General features: G+C 44.6%; 1 protein-coding gene across 1 annotated transcript; it reads right to left on the bottom strand.

Annotated features, from left to right (window-relative positions):
* Positions 1–3,122: 3,122 nt before the first annotated feature.
* On the bottom strand, positions 3,123–19,639 carry EFHC1 (EF-hand domain containing 1). Its single transcript, XM_080998305.1, has 11 exons — positions 19,488–19,639; positions 18,355–18,576; positions 14,161–14,448; positions 13,123–13,272; positions 12,160–12,352; positions 10,946–11,166; positions 9,489–9,629; positions 7,907–8,120; positions 6,895–7,042; positions 4,380–4,593; positions 3,123–3,274 (listed from the first exon to the last, which is right to left on the bottom strand). Exons 1-11 carry the CDS (start codon positions 19,548–19,550, stop codon positions 3,203–3,205), a joined length of 1,926 nt encoding a protein of 641 aa, XP_080854431.1. The 5' UTR covers positions 19,551–19,639; the 3' UTR covers positions 3,123–3,202.
* Between the last annotated feature and the right edge of the window lie 1,594 nt (positions 19,640–21,233).

Below are 21,233 nucleotides of genomic sequence, written 5' to 3'. Positions count from 1 at the left end.
TTGCCTCAATTTTCTATGCCTTTTTTTATACTATAGGTAGGTGTTCCTTAGTAAGTACCTTAATGGAAAGTGTCTCTGCTGTATTACAGCACAAGCCTCAGTATGCAAACATGTACTCTTAGTTCCACAGCAGACCAGATTCATTTGCCTGCTTTTAATTCTAGACAACTAGCTTTCATTCTGAAACTTTATGCAGAAGCTGCAAGGAATCTCGTTCGTTTTGTTCTTGTGGTCCTTTTGTGGCGACTGAGAACAGAACTAGGTGTTATGTATAGTTATGTTCTTTTGTGTGTATGTTTTTAATGCAATCGCTCACTGAGGCTGCAGTTTGAAGCAGAAGCTGTGCGTGCAGGTTTCCTTAGCTCTGCCTTTTCTGAATACCACCCTGCCCATTCTTCCCACCCTGAAAAAGGGAAATAAAAGGGTGCTTCTAAAGTGGGGGCCAAGTCCCAACTCTGTCTCCCGTGTTGGTGATCTGCTTCAGATTGCCATCTCAGCAGCTGCAGTGCATGTCTTTTTCAGAGGCCCCCCCACCCACCGAAGTGTAATTAAACAACACCCCAAGTGCATTTTGACCTTGAGGGATGCCTTCAGCTAGGAAAAGGCTATCCCATCTAGCACTGAGCTCTTAGCTACTTGGTTGAGTGTTAACACCCCTCCTTGTCCCATAGTTTTCCTCCCAGGCTGGACAATAAAAAGCTCACCTAGATTTGTGGTCCCTTGTGAGTGCTCTGACTCTGGGAGGAGGAAATAGGGCAATCGTTTATCTAATGTGATGGTTTTTATTATTATTACTTTTTGCCCAGGCGGGGAGTTATCCTTTGTTACCTGTTTTGGGTTGAGAGAGGTAACCTCACAGTCCTTTTCCTGCCCCTCATGTCCTAGGTAGATCAGAAGTTGTGTACAATATATTGCAGGTCTAGCCACAAACGTCCCAAAGCTCAGTATATAGATACTTTACAGCAGGGCATTAAAATTTGTATTCTTTAAAATAGCTTAGGTTTTGCTTGTTTTTAAAGTGCCTATCTGGTAAAGCGGTTAGGAAAACAGAATTCCTTTTAACTCTTCTGCCCATACAATCCTTATGTGTTCTGTGGGCGATTTTCGAACAAAAGGTAAATGCTATGTAAAACACATCATAGAGGTGGCAGATGGTCAGTCTCTACTACTACAGGTAAAAATCAGTTACCTCTATTCCTGATTTTGTGTCGTCCAGAAGTATAGCCTTTATTATCCTGAGTGCACAACTACGTCAGAATTGTTGCAAAGTATACAACAGAATATGGTGTTGAATGTGTACCCGTTGTGGCAGGGTGTGTGTTAATATTATGGACCAAATTTAAGTCAGGAAGCTGAAATAAAATGCCTGTTCTTCCATATTTTACATTTCATCTTGATGGCTCTGGAGCGGTGGGAAGGAGAGGACTTTTTTCAGGAATTCCTTGTCAATTATTTTTCCCCTTATACCATTGAAAACCTTAAAGTATGTATTAATTTTTGTTGTTGGAACAACTTTTATCAAAGCTATCTGTGACACAATATTTTCTGAAATAAAAAGGCATAGAAAGATATCAAGAACTCATGCGCGTGCATTCACCACTAACATGAGTTGGCTTGACATCAGTCACCTCAGCAGATAGGTCTCCTTTGTTGTGAGGCCAGGCATGGAAAATTCAGTCTCCAGTTTGTCTGACTAAGCTGGAGGTGCAGGCTGGACATTTTGGGGAGGCTGGCTGTAGAAATGTCCTGGTTTAAGTGCTTGCTACCTCAGACAGACGCAGGTGGCGCTGTGGGTTAAACCACTAAACCCCTCAGGCTTGTTGATCAGAAGGTCGGCGGTTTGAATCCCTGCCATGGGGTGAGCTCCCGTTGCTCAGTCCCTGCTCCTGCCAACCTAGCAGTTCAAAAGCATGTCAAAGTGCAAGTAGATAAATAGGTACTGCTCTGGCGGGAAGGTAAACGGCGTTTCCGTGCGCTGTTCTGGTTCGCCAGAAGCAGCTTAGTCATGCTGGCCACATGACCCAGAAGCTGTACGCTGGCTCCCTTGGCCAGTAAAGTGAGATGAGCGCCACAACCCCAGAGTCGGTCACGACTGGACCTAATGGTCAGGGGTCCCTTTACCTCTGAGACAGAGCTGCTGCCAAAGTAAGACTCTGCTACTTGAGACGAACAGTCACACTGTGTATAAGGCAACTCTTCAGATGGCCCACAGTTACACACACTACCCCAGTCTACAAAGGACGTTGATCTATGGAGCTTTGAAACCTGACTGGGCCTTGTAGATAAACCACCTCCTAGGGCTAGGCTGACGATAAAATGGGGATAAGGAAAAGAGTCATTTATGCCATCTTGTGCTCCTTGGGGAAAGGGGAGGATATTAAATTGGTACTGCCCTTCACCACAAAGGTCCTAGGAGCACTCGGATGCAGTGCTTTTTTTCCTTAAAAAAAAATGTTTAGGGGTGCTCTCATTTTCCTACTCATACTGAAATGCTGCCCCTCAATGAGGCCAAACTTTGATTCACAAAATGTTTAAGGGTCTGCGTCCCCCTAGAAAAAAAGCAATGCTCGGATGTATTGTGGTTCATAACAGAGCCAGAACCACCCATGTGACCCCGGGGGGGGGGGGGGGCGTTGCACATCCCAGTAGGCGACCAGTGGAGGAAGAGACTGCAAGATGGTAGATTACCTGTTTTTCCTCTAGCGGCAAAACGTCCCAGGCAGCCCTGACCAGACCGCAGCTACAAATTACTTCACGTTTGAATAGTCTCCCCTTTCCACCCCCTTGCCAATCAAACAGCAAATGTGGGTCATTACAGGGGGATGTTGCTAAACAGCAGACATGGGGTCACTTCTGGAGTAGAAAATCTAATTAGCTGTGGTAAGTGGCATAGTAAAGTAGAAGGGTTTATGACTTTCCGCATCTAGGTCCAAAGGCCTCTCTCTACCCCCCCCCCCCCAATTATCTATCTATCTATCTATCTATCTATCTATCTATCTAGTGTGATTATAATTCTGGGAGCTCTTTCTCGGAAGGTTTAAGGTATTCAAGTGGAATGAGCGTGCAGTGATGTCCATTTCTGCCAGGTTTGCAGGATGGAAGGGGAAAGAGACCAGAACAAGTGCACAAGAATTAGCTCAGTTTAATCCATGTTGATCTATATGCAAAAGTCCCTCTTGCTGCTGCTTATACCTTTTGGTGTTCACCCCTCAAAAACTCTGAGAAAGTTGGGGTATCTGATCTGGTTTTCACCATGGGAACAAAGGGCAATCAGCTGGAAGAGAAAAAGAAGGAAAGTCAAGTAGCTGAAAAATCTGGTAATATTACCATTTCACTAGCAGGGGGCAGTTTGTAATGGATCTGATATTCAAGAACAAATGCAGCTCCACAGTGGTGAGAAATAGTTTGTCGCCAACAGGAACCCTGAAAAGAGTGGGTCAGGCTAGTAGTGCAATTGCTTTGTATTCCCCCCTCCCCCCCCACACAATCACCACAAATGAGGTCTGAAAAAACGGCACCTCCAAAAACCACTTAAATCCAAAGAGCTCACAACAATGTGGATACTGTAAAAAAAGTGAATGAGCCACAGAGGGCAATTCAAGAGAAAATGGCTGGTGTGGAAGGAACCCATATTCAAAAAAACCCAAGGGTCGCTACTTCTAATTTTCTAGGAGATATTAGGCAAATGGCCCTCTCCTAAATTTATGCCAATTCTAATTACTGCAGCTTGAATTGTCAACAGATCTAAAGCTAAGGCAGCAAAGAGGAAGCTTTGTTCACTCATTATCTACTATTTATTTATTTAAAAAATAAAAGTACAGTGGTATCCCGGGTTAAGAGCTTAATTCATTCTGGAGGTCCGTTCTTAACCTGAAGCACCACTTTAGCTAATGGGGCCTCCCGTTGCTGCCGTGCGATTTCTGTTCTCATCCTGAAGCAAAGTTCTTAACCCGAGGTACTATTTCTGGGTTAGCGGAGTCTGTAACCTGAAGCGTCTGTAACCCGAGGTACCACTGTAACCCAAAGGTCATGAATACTTTACTGTCACTGTTGATTTTGACTTGTTCCCAGACTCTTCACTGTTCACCAACAGTGAAGAGGAAACTCGCACTGTACCAGAAGTACATTACAAATTCTATTCAAGAAAGCAGTGCCGCTATTTGCTCTTGTTTTATGATTCCATCGCGGCCCCTGCTGCTGACCACGTTGCCTGCCCTTGTCCTAATGTTGGCATACGATATGACGAAAACGGACTCGGAAGTGAGTGCCACTGAATTCATGAGGATACGTGTGCACCAGACAAGCGGTCAGGTTAGTGCAAATCGCTGCCGTGGCTTTCTTGGCAAAATTCAGATGCTGTGACTATTCCTACTCCTCACCTTCTGGAAAAGGGGGTCATCGACAGGCACTTTGAAGTGGTCACAGAGGGCACAGAACTCTTCTCTGCTGAGGAGCCCTGAGCCATCTTTGTCCTGCTGGAGGAAGGCTGCCTGCATGTTGCTGTCTGGCAAGTAGTTATGTCTCCTCATGTGCTCCTGTATCTGCTCAGTCAGGGCATCCAGCTCCTGTTTGTCAGGCTCATCTGAAGCTAACCTACAAGGGGGGGGGGGAGGAACGTCTTTCACGAGTCGGCAAGTACGCCTCCTCCGTTGTGCACGAGCCTGTCTGGCTTGGCTACCATGATCTCGAAAGGCTTACGTACAGATCATTAGGAATGGCAGATGAAAATGATGGACTACATGGAATTGGCGGAAATGACTGGCAGAATCCGTGACCAGGGAGAAGAGTCAGTGGAAGAAGATTGGAAGAAATTCAAAGATTATTTACAGAAATATTGCAAAATTAAGGAATGTTAGAGTGATGTTGGATTGAAGTTAAGTGGCTTCTAGCTGTACAGGCTTCAAAGTTATAAATATATCAAGATTAAGGATTAGGATTAAAAAGGCTAAAAGAATGGAAAAATTGGTTTTTAATAGGTAAAAACTTAATGTTATAATATATTAAGATTAAGGATTGGGATTAAAAAGGAGGGAAAGAAATTGCTGGACTAACCAACTGAATTGGAATACAAAAGAGGGAGGTATGAGGAGGTCCGGGAAACAAGTAAATGTAAAAGAAGTTATGAAAAGAAGGAATTGTTTTTAACTGTTTTTCCTTTTTCTTTTTGTATTTTTGTATTTTGTATTGTGTATTTTTCTTTTTTATTCTTAAATTTTTCTTTTTTATTAATGTGATCTTTTTTTTGTGAAACTTTAATAAATATTATTTTTTAAAAAAATAAAAAATAAAGATGAACAGACTTGGTTGTTCCTTATTCACCAGCCTGTTAGTGAAACTGATTTAAAATTAGATAAATTTGCATACTGGCAAAACCTCAACAAAGACATTCAAATTACTATTTAATAAATAAAATCTGCCAGAAAGTCCCCTCTTAAAGGGTTTGTTGTTGTTCTAACAGAAACGCAGCAGCCTGCTCCTAACTCACAGCCCCGCTGATTAATCTACTAAATTTTTAGTGAATCCGCCTACAAGAGAAAATGATTAAGACTTGTGAATGATAAACACTGCTGTGACAAAATTTAACATAATTCCGAGTAAGGTAGGAATCTCCGGTTCTATTTTGCAGCTAGACAAAGCTTTCTGTTTTCCCCGTGTTTTTTCTGGTTAAACTGCACAATTCCTAAAGTGGGAAGTTGCACCTTTGACTAACAAAGGTACACCAAGAGTAGCCAACCGTTTCCTATATTGGTTCATTGAAACAACTAGGACCAAATATTCTTATTTTCCTCCTAGATATTGTTTCTTTCCTCTACAATTTCCGATAGGTGTCACAATTTGAGACACCAGGTGGAGAATTGCTCCCCATCAACAAATAGCACCCTGCGTGTAAAAAAGGAAAACCCCTCACCATTAGGGTAGAAAGTTTTAGCATGCACCCTTTAAGAGTCTTCAAAATACCGTATTTTTCACCCTATAGGACGCACTTTCCCCCCTCCAAAAATGAAGGGGAAATGTGTGTGCGTCCTATGGGGCGAATGCAGGCTTTCGCTGAAGCCTGGAGAGCGAGAGGGGTCGGTGCGCACTGACCCCTCTCGCTCTCCAGGCTTCAGGAAGCTCTCCGCAAGCCTTGGGAGCCCGCGGGAGTTCCCGCCGGGCTCCCACGGCTTGCGGAGAGCTGCCTGCATCCCGAAGCCTGGGGCGCACTGAGCAGTCGCGCCCGGGCTTCGGGTAGCTCTGTGCAAGCCGCGGGAGCCCTCCCACGGCTTGCGGAGAGCAGCCTGTTATGGGGACTGGGGAAGCTCGGGCTGGGGGGGAAATAATTTTTTTTCTTTATTTCCCCCCCAAAAAACTAGGTGCGCCCTATGGGCTGGTGCGCCCTATGGGGCGAAAAATACGGTAAGACATGCACACCCTTGAAATGTCTGAATGGACACGATTAGAATTGATGGAAAACTAACGTAAGCGTATGAAGTGGAATGGACTCACTCAGGGGTTGGACTGTTCTGTGATTCATTTTAAATGCCCTAGTGAATCAGGCAAAATGCCCACCTAGACTAGCACCCCATTTCCCACAGCAACCAGTTGGATGCCTACAAGACGGGCCATGAATGGAAAAGTTCTCTCTCACTCTTACTCCCCAACAGCTAGTAAAGGAAGAGTAGCAGAGGCTCCCTGAGGATTTTCATGGTACTTCCATAGTGTCCGAGGGACTGCTACAATGATTCCCTCCCCGTGGTGATAATGTAAGACGGAGACCTTAGTCTGCACAATGCATATAATGGCCCTAGGATGGGCATGGATAGCGTCACGCTAAGAAATATGGAATGAAGCTACCCAAGAAGAATCTAATGATGTCTGGAGAAACGTTTGCATGGGTTTTCTTTAAAAGCCCACCTCTTTACTGCCTCAGCTGCTGCCTGGCGAGGTGCGAAGTGATCCCTCATGGACTGCACAACTGCTGGTGGGAAACTCTCCAAATTGCCTTCCATATACTTCAGGACAAATGAATCAGCGTCTACGATGATGAACCTGTGGCTGAACACTGGAATGAAGGAAAAGTAAACCAGTGTTCACCATTAAGCACAAGCTGCACAGACGATCGAGCACTTTCTTTGAAGAATAAGTGTCCAGTCCAAGGTGCCAAAGTTTTCATCTGATCCTGCAGCCTGGCAGTCTCCTTCGCTCTGCAAAGTGGCCAGAGCAAAACTCAGAACAGAACCTTCCATGCCTACAATCACCAGAGAGCAGAGAATGGTGCCCGGTTCTACAGCTCTCTGGTGAGTCCTCTGCTGAGTTAAAACAAAGGATGGACTGCCAGCATTTTCTGCTTCCGTCTCAATTCCTTATTGCTTTGTTCTCCCTACAATGTAGAGAGTAATGCAAAAGGGATCTGGAGGTCAGAGACCTTAAAGAACTCTGATTCCTCAGCAAAGGGTTCAGCAGTGCTTTAGCCAGCTTGTCAGTTCTGAGCTAGTTGGGTTTAAACATTGTGCCTCACAAATGCAAGGGAAATTGGACAAAACGTTTCTAAATGGTCTATTATGACTTCAAGATGTATTATTCAACTGCATGCCAAGATATTGACCAGCACAATAGCAAAGGCAGACTACACTCTGGATAGCTAACAGAGAAAAAACCAGCAACATTACTGTTTTCTACATAAGGTAAAGGTCCATTAGGTCCAGTTGTGGGCGACTCTGGGGTTGCGGCGCTCATCTCGCTTTATTGGCCGAGGGAGCCGGCGTACAGCTTCCGGGTCATGTGGCCAGCATGACTAAGCCGCTTCTGGCAAAGCAGAGCAGCGCACGGAAATGCCATTTACCTTCCTGCTGGAGCGGTACCTATTTCTCTACTTGCACTTTGACGTAAGAGCGTCCAATTTACTTACCTGCTGTCTTCTACTCACCTTCCACCGTGGCTCCAATGGTGAAGTCAGCTGGCTCATAGTAAACAGGAATGTCTGTAGTGGACCCTGGCTTGCACACCCTGGTCTTGGCTAGGAATTTGCCTCCAATTCTTCCTGAATTGCGCATAGGTCGTTCATAGATGCTCATCATGTCGGTGGCGAGGCAATAGGAGAGCACAAAATGACGCTTACTGTCTTCAGGATTGGGAGATTCCTGCAGAGATTACATACAGAGATCACTGCACTGGGAGCAGCAACAGGCAGTGTAATTGGGATGGCACCTCGCACCTGACCTCCCCCCAACTGTGCTGCCCCCACCCCCACCCCAACTGTCTCTCCATCCTAGTATATAGCACAGCAGCACCACCCTGTTCGTTTCTGTCAGACAGAAAACAACTGAGCTGGTTAAAAATCTGCTTCCAAAAAGCTAAGAACTCAGAAAGGCTCTTAAGAAGGCTCTGAAGCACTGGTTCCCAAGCTTTTTTTTTGCCATGCCTCACCTAAGCACCTCTGAAATCCTGATGCCCCCCTCCCTGTGACATATAATACTTATTATTCAAAAAGCGTTCTCCTATTCACATGGAGAAAGTCTAAAAGGCCATTCACTGTTAATAACTCATTCTTGAATTGCCCCCCTTAAAAATCAAATTGCCCCCCTGTGGGAACCACGGCTCTAAAGGACGTGACAGGGCACATTTCTCACAGCCTGTTCCTGTAGAAAACAGGGTCACCATTTGTAAATTCAACCGCTGTCAACTCTGTTGTTTGTTAACGGTCTGTAGTTCTGATGCTCGACTTTGCTGAGAAGGTTGAGGATGCAATGAGGAAATTACTAAAGCAATGCAGCAGGAACGTGTGCTACCTTTTATCACAGTCTCTCCTGCTCTTTTCCTTCCTTCAATGCCTCCTTACTGTTATGCTGCAGTTTAAAACTCCTCAGCACAGGAAATTTTGCTTGGCTTTAAATGCCATGTACGTTGATGAAGAAATAACATCACTAAACGGATACCCTGAGATGTTGAAAGCATCATGAAAAGGATTAACATTACGACTTAATGAGTAGATTGATCAATGGATGCTGCAATCCAAATGCCGTCTGCATCAAGACTGGGCAGCAGGGTGCATGTCCCTCCATGCAGCCCTGACGGACTCTGCTTGCAGAGTAATGCCAACATCGCTCTGCTGGCACGGACCTCCCTGTTCCACCTGCTGAAGGGATCCCTGTGTGTGGCAGAGCATTCCAGGCTGGGAAGAGGTTGAGCTGGCTTCTGATCTTCTGGGTCCTGAGCCCGGGGCACTGCCCTCACTTGTTGGCATCAGGCCCAGCTCCAGGCAGGCACAGTGACCTGCCTGTTCCCTTCTGCCCCAGCCAGCCAGCGAGCAGCAGCAGGCCAGGTGAAGCAGCGTCCCCGATGCCTCATTTAGGATTCGCCCCTGCCTAGGCACTCCTACTTTGGGAGTAATCTTCCATGCTACACAAAAATCCAACCATTTGGGGGTTTGAAAGATTGCACTTAGAGATGAGAACACCCAATCTCCAAAACCCATCCTTCCCTCCAGAAAGCATGTCAGGACATCTCACCATCCTAACTGCATAGCGCAACACTTTGCGGTCGTTCTCTAGCATCTTGAGAACGTTTTTCTTGGGCGCTTGAGGAATCAGACTAAAGCAGTTTTGGAGAGAGTCTTCAAGGAAACCAAAACCGTTGTATGGAGGGATTTCCTGCAGAGGAAAGAAGCCACAAATAATGAATTATAATGCAAGCTATGCAACTTTGTTCACAAGATCATAGAGTGGACTTCATTCACTTTGCACCTTCTGTTGTATCACCATTATCTTCCATTACAGCAGAGATGAAGGGGGGGTATAGTCCTCTGTCAATACCCTCTGAGGCGTCCCAGCTAACTTCATCCCCAAGTTTCTGCTGATGTCAGATCTCTGGTGTTATGTCAGTTGGCAGACCATCCTTTGTAGAACTGATCGCTCCCTGTCTGTCTTGGAGAGCTGATTTGAGCTTTATTGAGGGGAGCTAATGACAGCGGATGATCTCCCACCAGCTGTCAGTCAGTATCCCATTTTTGGAATGAGATACTTATTAGAGGTGGCTGCCCTCCAACTTAACATGAAAATGCAGTTTGTCAATTGAATTGGGGAGGGGGGGAGTGAGGATGTCTCTCTGGCCTTAGCAGAGCCCTTGTGAGGCTCCATCTTGAACCGACATATGGTTCAACATTGATGGGGGAAAGATGCATAATCATTTGGCTGCAGAGCTAATGCTAAGCTAACCACTAAAAAAAGGACCAGAATGCTCTAGGAATGGTTGCTGTGGCTTGCCAAGACTCCATAAGCAGAGAGGTGTTTGCATGTAATAATAATAATAATAATAATAATAATAATAATAATAATAATAATTTATTATTTATAACCCGCCCATCTGGCTGAGTCTCCCCAGCCACTCTGGGCGGCTCCCAATCACATGTTAAAAACAATACAGCATTAAATATTAAAAAACTTCCCTAAACAGGGTTGCCTTCAGATGTCTTTTAAAAATAGGATAACTACTTATTTCCTTGACATCTGAAGGGAGGGTGTTCCACAGGGTGGGTGCCACTACCGAGAAGGCCCTCTGTCTGGTTCCCTGTAGCCTCACTTCTCGCAATGAGGGAACCACCAGAAGGCCCTCAGCGCTGGATCTCAGTGTCTGGGCAGAATGATGGGGGTGGAGACGCTCCTTCAGGTATACTGGACCAAGGCCGTTTAGGGCTTTAAAGCACCAACACTTTGAATTGTGCTCAGAAACGTACTGGGAGCCAATGCAGATCTCTCAGGACTGGTGTTATGTGGTCCCGGCGGCCACTCCCAGTCCCCAGTCTAGCTGCCGCATTCTGGATTAATTGCAGTTTCCAAGTAACCTTCAAAGGTGGCCCCTTACTCAGTTCAGTTTCCTTGCAAGCAAGCAGGGCAGGGACTGGAGCCTTAGCCTTGAGTCAAACCCCGATCGCTCTTCCATCTTCCCCCTTCCTGCTCCCTGCCATTACCTGCTTGATTTCCTCCGGAGGTGGCTTCCTTACATCGACTGGATGGAAGTCAGTGATGCCAAACTTATCTTGATAAAACTGCCGCGTGAACTCATCACAATCATAGATGAAAAAAGAGCGCCCAAGGAGGGTAGTGGATTTGCCTACGGCAAAATCTTTAGCCGTGAACCATTCCAGGACTTCCTGATCAGAGATCTCCAGGACACAAGTTGGGAAGGGTCCTAGCGGAAGAAAGAGGGTTAGATGTGTCCTGCCTCCGATTACTCCTAAGGAAGGAGAGTATTCAGCTGTCGAAAGAAGTACAAACTACCGAATTTTCTCTCTATAAGACACACTTTTTCCCTCCTAAAAAGTAAGGGGAAATGTGTGTGGGAAATGCAGGCTGCACAGCTATCCCAGAAGCCAGAACAGCAAGAGGGATCGCTGCTTTCGCTGCACAGCGATCCCTCTTGCTGTTCTGGCTTCTGGGATTCAGAATATTTTTTTCTTGCTTTCCTCCTCCAAAAACTAGGTGCGTCTTATGGTCTGGAGTGTCTTATAGAGCGAAAAACACGGTATCTCCGGGGACAAACAGTTGCAATGGTGATAACACTGAAGCCTCAGTGCCTCAGCAATTTAAATGGGACAAGCAATTTTAAACAGATCAAAACTGATCATGCTTAAACTCTGGAAGTAATTTCCAAAGGATCTCAGAATGTATCATCAGGCAATATTTAGCAAACTAAAGAAAACGCAGCAAGCATCCTTCAGAAAGACAAGAGTACATTTAGGACTTTAGACAGCAATGTGATCAGAACAGAGCATTTAACTGCTTTAACCCCATCGCATGCTAGAAGACCTGTCTAATTCTACCACAACTGTCTGAAAAAGGGCCCTCTCCCAGCCTCATACACACTTCTCATCCTGGCTACTGCCTGCCATAGATCAAGCTCCCACTTTCCCATATTAATGCCTTCAGGGCTGTTTTCCAGCCGGAGCTAACCAGAGCTCAGTTCCAGCACCATTGCCATTCTAAGAGAACAAAGGAGAAGTTCCAGCACCTCCTTTTCTAGAAAAATAGCACTGAATGCGTTGCTGGTATACAAAATGTTAATGGGATTCACACTGCACCCAAATACTCTTGCTTGCACACATACCTTCTGCACGCCAATTTTTCCAGTTAGGTATTCCTTTTACACATCAACCCTAAAAGATAAAGCACAGGTGCCCTTTACCTTTCTTCTCTGCAAGCTTTTTGGGCAGGTGCTGGCGCCTTATCAGCACAGGGAAAGGGTCTCTGCCGTCATTCCGCTCATGCACCTCCCGGACCTCCACGGTGTCGTCTGCCAAGTAGTAGTGGATGATGAAACGCCGGTTCTCACCAAACATGCTCTCGGTATCATCCCACATGGCATAGAAGCGAAGGACCTGTAAGGAACGGGAGGGGCCAGAACTCAGGGTGAGGAAGAACAGACTTTGCCCAGCCCCACTGAATCTCAGCCTCCGCTGAAAAAGGCCCTAAGAAAAAGATGCAGTCAGAGGAGGCAGTCTTAGATGATGATGATGATGATGATGAAGATGAAGATGATGATGATGATGAAGAATTTATTTGTACCCCACCTTTCCCCCTGAGGGGGCTCAAAGGCAGCTAACAGATAAAAACCAAGTATTGCTAAAAGCACAGGGAAAACAACAATTAAAACACAATTAAACATTAATAGATTACATGCATATAAGAATCTGTTTAAAACATGCTGAATTGGATTTAGATGGTCTGACTTAGTACAAGGCAGCTGTGTAAATCATATGAGAATGCCAGTCATAAGCCCAAGTTCTAAATAAAGGAAGGGAGAGAGGGAGGAAAGGAGGAAGGGAGAAAGAAAGAAAGAAAGAAAGAAAGAAAGAAAGAAGCAAGCACAGTCTCTGTTTCATACAGGCACATAATTATAATTATAATTATTATTCAGACTGCCTTTATAGTGTTTAATCTTCTCCTGTTTTAATTGTTTTGTTTACTTACATGTTTTATTGATTGATATTTTCTTGATTTTATCATAGGAGGCTAGTTTGCTGCTTTGAATTTAGGGTGTATTATTACTATTAGTAGTAGTAGTAGTAGTAGTATTAATCATCATCATCATCATTATATAGAAAGGTGTGTGAGAAAGCATCTGAAATAGAACAAACCAGAGACTCACCTTCTTGTCAAAGGCCAAAAACTGCTTGAGTTGGTCGAAATCTGAGGGTGTGACATATGTGCGCAGAGGCATCTTACGCAGCTCTGTGTAAGGGTCAAAAATCATTCTCTCCGGAGGGTTCAGTTCTATTCCCTGGCTCTCCAGAAAAGTCTAGGAAAAGACAGCCATGTCATTAATACCAGGCTAAAGACAGCAAGGAACTGCAGAACAGCAAAGGGGCTTCGATTTACAAAATCTCCATCCAAGGGGCAATTTAATCCAAGACAAGGAAGTCATAAGTCACTTAATTTCACCAGCCAGAAACATCATGACTAGACACTGGAAGGACCTATCAGGAGTGAACACAGACAGACCACTGGTATCAAAATGTATGGGAAAGTTGACCAACAAACTTAAACTAGCACAGGGACAAACAAAGGAGGATGACTTCACCCCGGTGTGGTTCCTGTTCATCACACAGCACAACACGACAACAGCATACAAATCAGTGTGGCTTAACAGACCCGACAACCTGTCTCCCCAAACACATACAAACAAACCACATTGCAATCAACAGAACACAATCAACCAAGCTCAGGAACCCCCTAGGACCTACTCACAGGATGCTGACCCAACCCCCTACCATAGGCATGGCCAAACTTGGCCCTCCAGCTGTTTTGGGACTACAACTCCCATCATCCCTAGCTAACAGGACCAGTGGTCAGGCATGATGGGAACTGTAGTCCCAAAACAGCTGGAGGGCCAAGTTTGGCCATGCCTGCCCTACCACTAACACTAGGCAACAGAACGAAAGAACAATACAACCCCCCACCTCTCTCCCCCCCTAATTTCCCCCCAACTGTAAGATGTCTGTGACAAAAGTGTCCCCCTAAATGTAAATGAACTGTGAAAAGGAATCTATGAATTGAAAGGGGAGACAAAAGATGTACGTTTCCCTCTCTATCTGTTTTGTAACACGTCTATTGCAATACTGCAATTGACTCATTTCCTACTTTTCCCCCAGTCAGTTCTGGAAATTAGCGGCCCAGGTGCCAGTACCTGGGTGAAGGCATCACAATCAACGATCCGGAAGGTCTTGCCATAGATAGTGATGTTGATTCCTCTGTTCAGGTCTTTCCAATGATAATGGTCCCCACGATCATTCTTGGGCAGACGTTGGCGTTTGATGAACTTGCCCTGGGGAATCCCAGAGTTTTCCACAATGGGCTCCATGACAGACATGCTATCGTCTTCCAGGTAATAATAAATGCCCACTTGGCGGATGCGGAAATGCTCTTCTGTAGATATGGGGACATCTTCCTGAAAGTAACCATCAAACTTCAGCACCTGCAGGGAAAAGAGCCCCATGAAACACAAGGCATTTATTTCATGGTAAAATCGCAGGAGACACCCTTGCAGAAGAATGTGTCGTTTTAGGAGGTGAAACTTAATTTTTGCAAATTTCTTTAGTGAAGGTTCTTAAAAATATGTTTTTGAGTCTGCTATTATTTTTGTGCTTGGACAACATTTAGCTTGGTAAGTCTACATTTGATGGAGAACATAAACTGCTTTGGGAAAACCAAAGAATTTAAATTTTACCTTCTCAGAATACCAGGTAATGCTAAATAAGTAATAATAATAATATTAATATATAATATAACTGCAAATACTTGGCAATCTTTTTTAAGAAAAAAAATACTGAAACTTTTCAACATACAATACAATAAAAAACAAACTAATCTAGGTAAAAAGAAAACAACCAAAAAAGAAAAGGAAAAGGGGGAAGGCAAAGCTCTCTATCAGAGGTAGATCTTCACCCTTGTCTCACACAAAAGGAGGTGGAACATCCAAGCTCTTATACATGATATAACTGCAAGTATTTGGCACTTATTTCTATGCAGTTTTGCACACATTTTGCCTTAACTAAATTATTTTACAAGACTAACATATTAATGTAACCAAAATATCTTTTGGATTCCCAAGTCACGGTACAACTATTTTAGCAACCCTGGTTTTTTGGAAGTTGAAAGCTGAAAAATTCAGCGCGCCCTTCTCTTGCAGGGAGCGGATCCTGTGAGAGCGGGAGCACATGGGGACATGCTAAACCCAGGAGTTATATAAAAGGATATGGTGTCTCAGGAAACAGGAGGAAAGCTCCATCCAACATGAGACCAATGGCAGCAACTAGCAGCCCAATGGTCTCCATTCCCTTTAGTCCTATGAAAACAGGTCAGGTGGGCCTAAGATGTGACCCTGAGGTTAAATGTCTTTCGACCAAGAGGAATTTGGAGAAAATAAAACAAGAACTTTCTTTCCTCAGTACAGGTGAACAGCTTGTTCGGGGTGCAATTATAGGGTGTACTGAATTAATTATATTGTTTATATTGATATGAGCTGCCTTAAAATTTAAAGAGAAAGGCTGTCTATAAGTGTAGAAATGTTTTAATAAATTAAGTGCTAGATACCAACAATAAACATCTAATCAGTCTTTAATTGTTGCTGAAAAGGCATGCCTGTAATTTCATATTATTAAAGTGGTTTGTTCAGACAACACCTAATACTATGGTTCCAGTTACAGATGGGTAGCCGTGTTGGTCTGCCATAGTCGAAATAAAAAAATTTCCTTCCTGTAGCACCTTAAAGACCAACTAAGTTAGTTCTTGGTATAAGCTTTCGTGTGCATGCACACTTCTTCAGATACACTGAAACAGAAGTTGCCAGATCCTTCTATATATTGAGAAGGTGGGGAGGGGTATTACTTAGAAGGGTGGTGGGAATCGGAGATTGGCAGATAGCTGAGATGAGCCTGTTGACGACTCTTAACGACTGTAATAGGTCTTACAGGAAAAGGCAAGGGGTGAGAAGGTGAGAAATGGCTTAGTCATGTATAATGAGATAAGAATCCGATGTCTCTGTTCAGACCAGGTCTCTCCATTGTTTTAAGTTTGGTAATGAGTTGTAATTCAGCAGCTTCTCTTTCCAGTCTATTTCTGAAATTCCTTTGTAGTAAAACAGCTACTTTGAGATCTTGTATAGAATGTCCTGGGAGATTGAAGTGTTCTCCTACTGGTTTCTCTGTTTTGTGATTCTTGATGTCAGATTTATGTCCGTTTATTCTTTGGCGTAAGGTTTGGCCTGTTTGTCCAATATAGAGAGCTGAAGGACACTGTTGGCATTTGATGGCATACACAATGTTAGACGATGAGCAATTAAATAGTCCCGAGATGGTATGTGTGATGTTGTTGGGGCCAGTAATGGTGTTGTCTGGGTGTATGTGGCAGCAAAGTTGGCATCTGGGTTTATTGCAGGCTCTGGTGCCAGTGTCCGTGTTAAGTCTGGTTGTAGTATTATTGTGGGTTAGGAGTTGTTTAAGATTGGGTGGCTGTCTGTAGGCAATGAAAGGTCTTCCTCCCAGAGCTTGAGAAAGAGAACTGTCATTGTCCAGGAGAGGTTGTAGATCTCTGATGATGCGTTGAACTGTTTTAACTTGGGAGCTGTATGTGATGACTAGTGGTGTTCTGTTATTTTCTTTTTTGGGTCTGTCTTGCAGCAAGTTCTCTCTGGGTATCAGTCTGGCTCTGTTGATCTGTTGTCTAACTTCATCTGCTGGGTATTTTAGTTCTGAGAAGGTTTGCTGTAGATCTCTTAGGTGAGAGTCTCTGTCTGTAGAATTGGAACAGATGCGGCTGTAACGTAGTGCCTGGCTATATACAATGGACTGTTTGGTATGTTTGGGATGGTAGCTAGAGGCATGTAGATATGTTTGTCGGTCAGTTGGTTTACGGTATAAGGTGGTGTCTATGCGTCCATCCTGTATTTTTATAGTAGTGTCCAAAAAATGTATTTCTTGCATAGATTGATTCATTGTAAGGTTGAGCTCTCCAATATAGAGAGCTTCAGCTCTCTATATTGGACAAACAGGCCAAACCTTACGCCAAAGAATAAACGGACATAAATCTGACATCAAGAATCACAAAACAGAGAAACCAGTAGGAGAACACTTCAATCTCCCAGGACATTCTATACAAGATCTCAAAGTAGCTGTTTTACTACAAAGGAATTTCAGAAATAGACTGGAAAGAGAAGCTGCTGAATTACAACTCATTACCAAACTTAAAACAATGGAGAGACCTGGTCTGAACAGAGACATCGGATTCTTATCTCATTATACATGACTAAGCCATTTCTCACCTTCTCACCCCTTGCCTTTTCCTGTAAGACCTATTACAGTCGTTAAGAGTCGTCAACAGGCTCATCTCAGCTATCTGCCAATCTCCGATTCCCACCACCCTTCTAAGTAATACCCCTCCCCACCTTCTCAATATATAGAAGGATCTGGCAACTTCTGTTTCAGTGTATCTGAAGAAGTGTGCATGCACACGAAAGCTTATACCAAGAACTAACTTAGTTGGTCTTTAAGGTGCTACAGGAAGGAAATTTTTTTATTTCGACCTAATACTATGGACTATCCCAATTTGCATTCTACCTGGATATGGTTCAAAAATTAGTACCTCAGAAAACAGGTACTGATTTTCTCATAAAAGCATATAATTTTATCATCTGCATGGTGTGAAGAAAACCACATTTTCTCCCCAGCTGTTTTTTTGCTCTGTGGAGGTTAATTCCAGACTTAAGCTAACTACACACCATAGATTTAAAGCACTTGATTTCTCCACATAAGCCTGGGAACTGTGGTGTACCCCTCGCAGAGCTGAAATTCCCAGCACCCATAAAAAAATACAATTTCTGGGATACTTTTGGGGGGCATCACATGCTTTAAATGCATGGAGTCCTCTTGAGAGAGAAAAAACAGCTGGGAAGAGGCGATTTGGGGAAGGAAACATGGGCAGAAAGAACTTGCCCTTAGTAAACTTTAAATTGTCCTCCTCCGCTGGACTGGGATTCAGCTGTGACTCAGTTCTGACACAAAACTCTGACACCTGCACACCTAGATTAGTCCACACAGCACAGTTCTGAAAACAGAAACATGAATATGCTCATCAGTTCTCTTGCCATCATTAATCTCTTCCAACTATTTGGACTGGCAGCCTTCTAGCTTCTAGGAGAACTCTGAAACACTGAAACAGCATGGTTTCTAAGCAAAGAATTTCTTTTTCTAGCCAGGCTTTGGTTGTCTTTTGCCAAAGACATATTTGAAAATAATGTTTTCTAAAATCAATCATTCCCTGAGCTTCCCAATAGACACTTTTCCAGGACTGGGCATTTCTGAAATGAGATGTTTTTGAACAGTACCTTTTTGTCAAAAGCCACATGGGCCGGGATGAAGTCTGAAGGTGGGGCTTGCTTGGCTTGGCCGTAGGTCAAAGTGGGTCTCTTGTTGGCCAGTTCATCCAGTTCAGCTGGGGACAACTGGTTGACATGCAGCCGTTGGCCACCGATCCCTGTGGTTGGAAGCCGCTTAAACGCAAAGCCATTCTTGTAACCCAAGGTCTGAGAGCGATGAAAGGCAGTTTTCTATGGGAAGAAATAAAACCAAGAGTCGGATGCGGGGCAGATCACTGTCATTGCTGAGCAAAGGTGCATAATGTACAATGGCTGGGGGCGGGAACACCCTGCGTAGTGGGATAGGGTCAGAGCACACGCCGTGATCCTTGGCATAAAATTGTGGGAGTTGCATGAGTTCTCCAGTTCCCAGCCATGCAGCCGGGAGACAGGGGGAAGGATTTTGCGCCTCAAAAATGCCAGGCAGACCTGCTGGATGCCTTTAGAAGTGGCTTATTTATAGGAGGTGCCTCCAAACGCTTTAGCGAAGGATGATCGGGATCCATTCCAGGGATATGGAGTTATTCCTAAGGCATGCCAGTCTTCCAAACACAAACACAATCCTCTCCCTCTGAAACTTTAAATCGCTTCCACCTTCTTCTTCCACAATCTTGCACATCAAAGTGCAAGTAGATCAATAGGTACCACTCTGGCGGGAAGGTAAATGGCGTTTCCATGCGCTGCTCTGGTTTCGCCAGAAGCGGCTTAGTCATGCTGGCCACATGACCCGGAAGCTGTACGCAGGCTCCCTCGGCCAGTAAAGTGAGATGAGCGCCGCAACCCCAGAGTCGGTCACGACTGGACCTAATGGTCAGGGGTCCCTTTACCTTTAGATCCATAAATTACCATCTAGCATCACAAAAAAACAGCGGCAATTGGTTGTTGACAAAGGACAGCTGGACATATAAAGAACCCCGTTACCTCCGGTAGCTTAGGGCCCCATCCAACCTCAATCCGGCCCTGGGGCCCGGCATTCAGCCCCCCCGCTCCCCGCAAAGACCCTCCTTCCGCGGGGCGAGCGGGGCGCAGGCAGTGGCGCTTTCTGCGCCCCGCGTCCCGGGGAAGGAGCGCGGCTCCGGGGCCGGCGGGGCGCCTGTGCTCACCGTGGGGTCCCGGAACGACGAGCCCGGCAGGAGGGGCAGCCCTTGCACCGGCTGCGAGCTCATGGCGCCGAGCCTCGGCGGCCAGGCGGCTCCCTTCCCCGTTCGCAGCCGGGCAACGCGCGCGTTTCCTCGGCGACCGGCGACGCGCTGAGATGGAGCGCCCCTCCTTGCGCGCGCTTTGCGCAGCCCCTCCTCCTCCGCCTGCTTCCCGCTCTCTCCCAGCAAAAAAGTCGGGGGGGGGGACCCCTCTGCTTCTTGCATTTCCTCGAATCGTAGAGTTGCCCCCCTCCAATATGTTGGGGCGGGGGGGGCACGGAAGAGACCTCGACCCCTAGGAGTTGGCACCAATGCTTACAGTGTAATTTTAGCATCGTGGCAGGTGCTTCTATATGGAAAAAAAATGCTTAGGACCGGATAGAGTGCGTTTCTTACAAAATGACTATGAACTTTTTGTAGATGAATTTTAAAAGTGGCGTGGCATTGCTAGTGAAACGCCCCCACCCCTGCCTAATTTGCAAGGAAAAGAGACAAGACACTTTCCATGGAAAGTGAAATTGCTTCCAGGACAATTCTCACCATTTTGCCAGAGTTCTTTGCTGCTTCCCCACCAACCAACCACCCCATGGAACAATTTCTCCCATAAGTTCCACTAAGAGACTTCTTTTTTCTTTCAGATTCAGTGACAAAATACACAGCTGACTGGAATATTTATTTTAAATTTCTCAACTTTTATTCTTGATTCCCTTCAACATTTGTTAATACAGTATAAATGTGCAAATGTTCCGGACAATACAGACTTCAGGAGATAAACAAGGAGAAGTCATTTGTGCAGTATCAAAACTAACACCCCCGGTTGAAAAAAGAAAATATAACCCCCTCCCTCTTATTTTTAATTTATTTTTAAAAATTATCATTAAAAACCATCCCTTGAAAGGCATAAGTACACAAAACACACCAGAAGCACCTAGCATGTGCTCCTCTAATTATGTACTGGAAACAATAAGTTCACATAACTCGGCCCTTGTTCTGCCTAAACACCACACCTGAACAGTTGAAATTTATTTATTTATTAAATTCATATCCTGCCCAAGCCCACGAACAACAATGTATGAGGCTGCAGATGACATTCTCATCCCCCAATTCTTGGTGAGAATGTATTATTGTAAATAGGCTTACATTTTCAATTGCTGTTGATCATCTAGACGTAATGGCGTCTGCAAAGTAAAAGTTGCAGGTTTCTGTCTGATTGTTCTATAGAAGATAATCAGTTTTACTTTACCTGACAACAAACCTTTGAATTAACACATCTGTCCTGGCTAAGTCTCCTTGGAAATGTAGAGAAGGAGTGGCAGCAACTGATTATGGAAAGTATCTGAGGAAGGTATTGCTGCTAAAGTGGATCTGGAGAATAACCGATTGCACCGAAGTTCTTTTCGGAATCACCTGATTGGTCCTCAAAGTGCTCTTTCAAACTAAATGTAATTCAGAAGTCTTCGTACATGCTTATCTCTAGGCCCACTGATGCCAGTCACAAACCTTTCAATACATTAAATGGGACTCGGTCATCACTTTTAATACCAGGTTTTAGGCCAACCAAGTATGAAGTATACATTCAACCACTGACTACTTGAGGAGCTATGAACGTGACTTGTGAAGTCCCAGAGAGGGGGGCATGGACAGCACTAGTATCTCATACAGTAATTATAATAATAGAAAAGTAACTTGGGTCAAATTATTATTTATAAA

This window comes from Podarcis pityusensis, assembly GCF_964106645.2.
Source record: "Podarcis pityusensis genome assembly, chromosome: 3".
NCBI lineage: Eukaryota > Metazoa > Chordata > Lepidosauria > Squamata > Lacertidae > Podarcis > Podarcis pityusensis.
Note: the sequence above shows the minus strand (reverse complement) of the source record. Positions and strands in the feature narration are given on the sequence as shown.

What these genes read in the sequence shown, in the direction of transcription:
- EFHC1 (XM_080998305.1), bottom strand. Translation starts at nt 19,550, where the DNA reads ATGAGCTCGCAGCCGGTGCAAGGGCTGCCCCTCCTGCCGGGCTCGTCG. An exon ending in AAAGCTTGCAGAGAAGAAAG is followed by an intron (nt 11,167 to 12,159) that starts GTAAAGGGCACC and finishes TTCTTCCGCTAG; the next exon opens with GACCCTTCCCAACTTGTGTC. An exon ending in ATGACCCCCTTTTCCAGAAG is followed by an intron (nt 3,275 to 4,379) that starts GTGAGGAGTAGG and finishes TTTCTCTTCCAG; the next exon opens with CTGATTGCCCTTTGTTCCCA.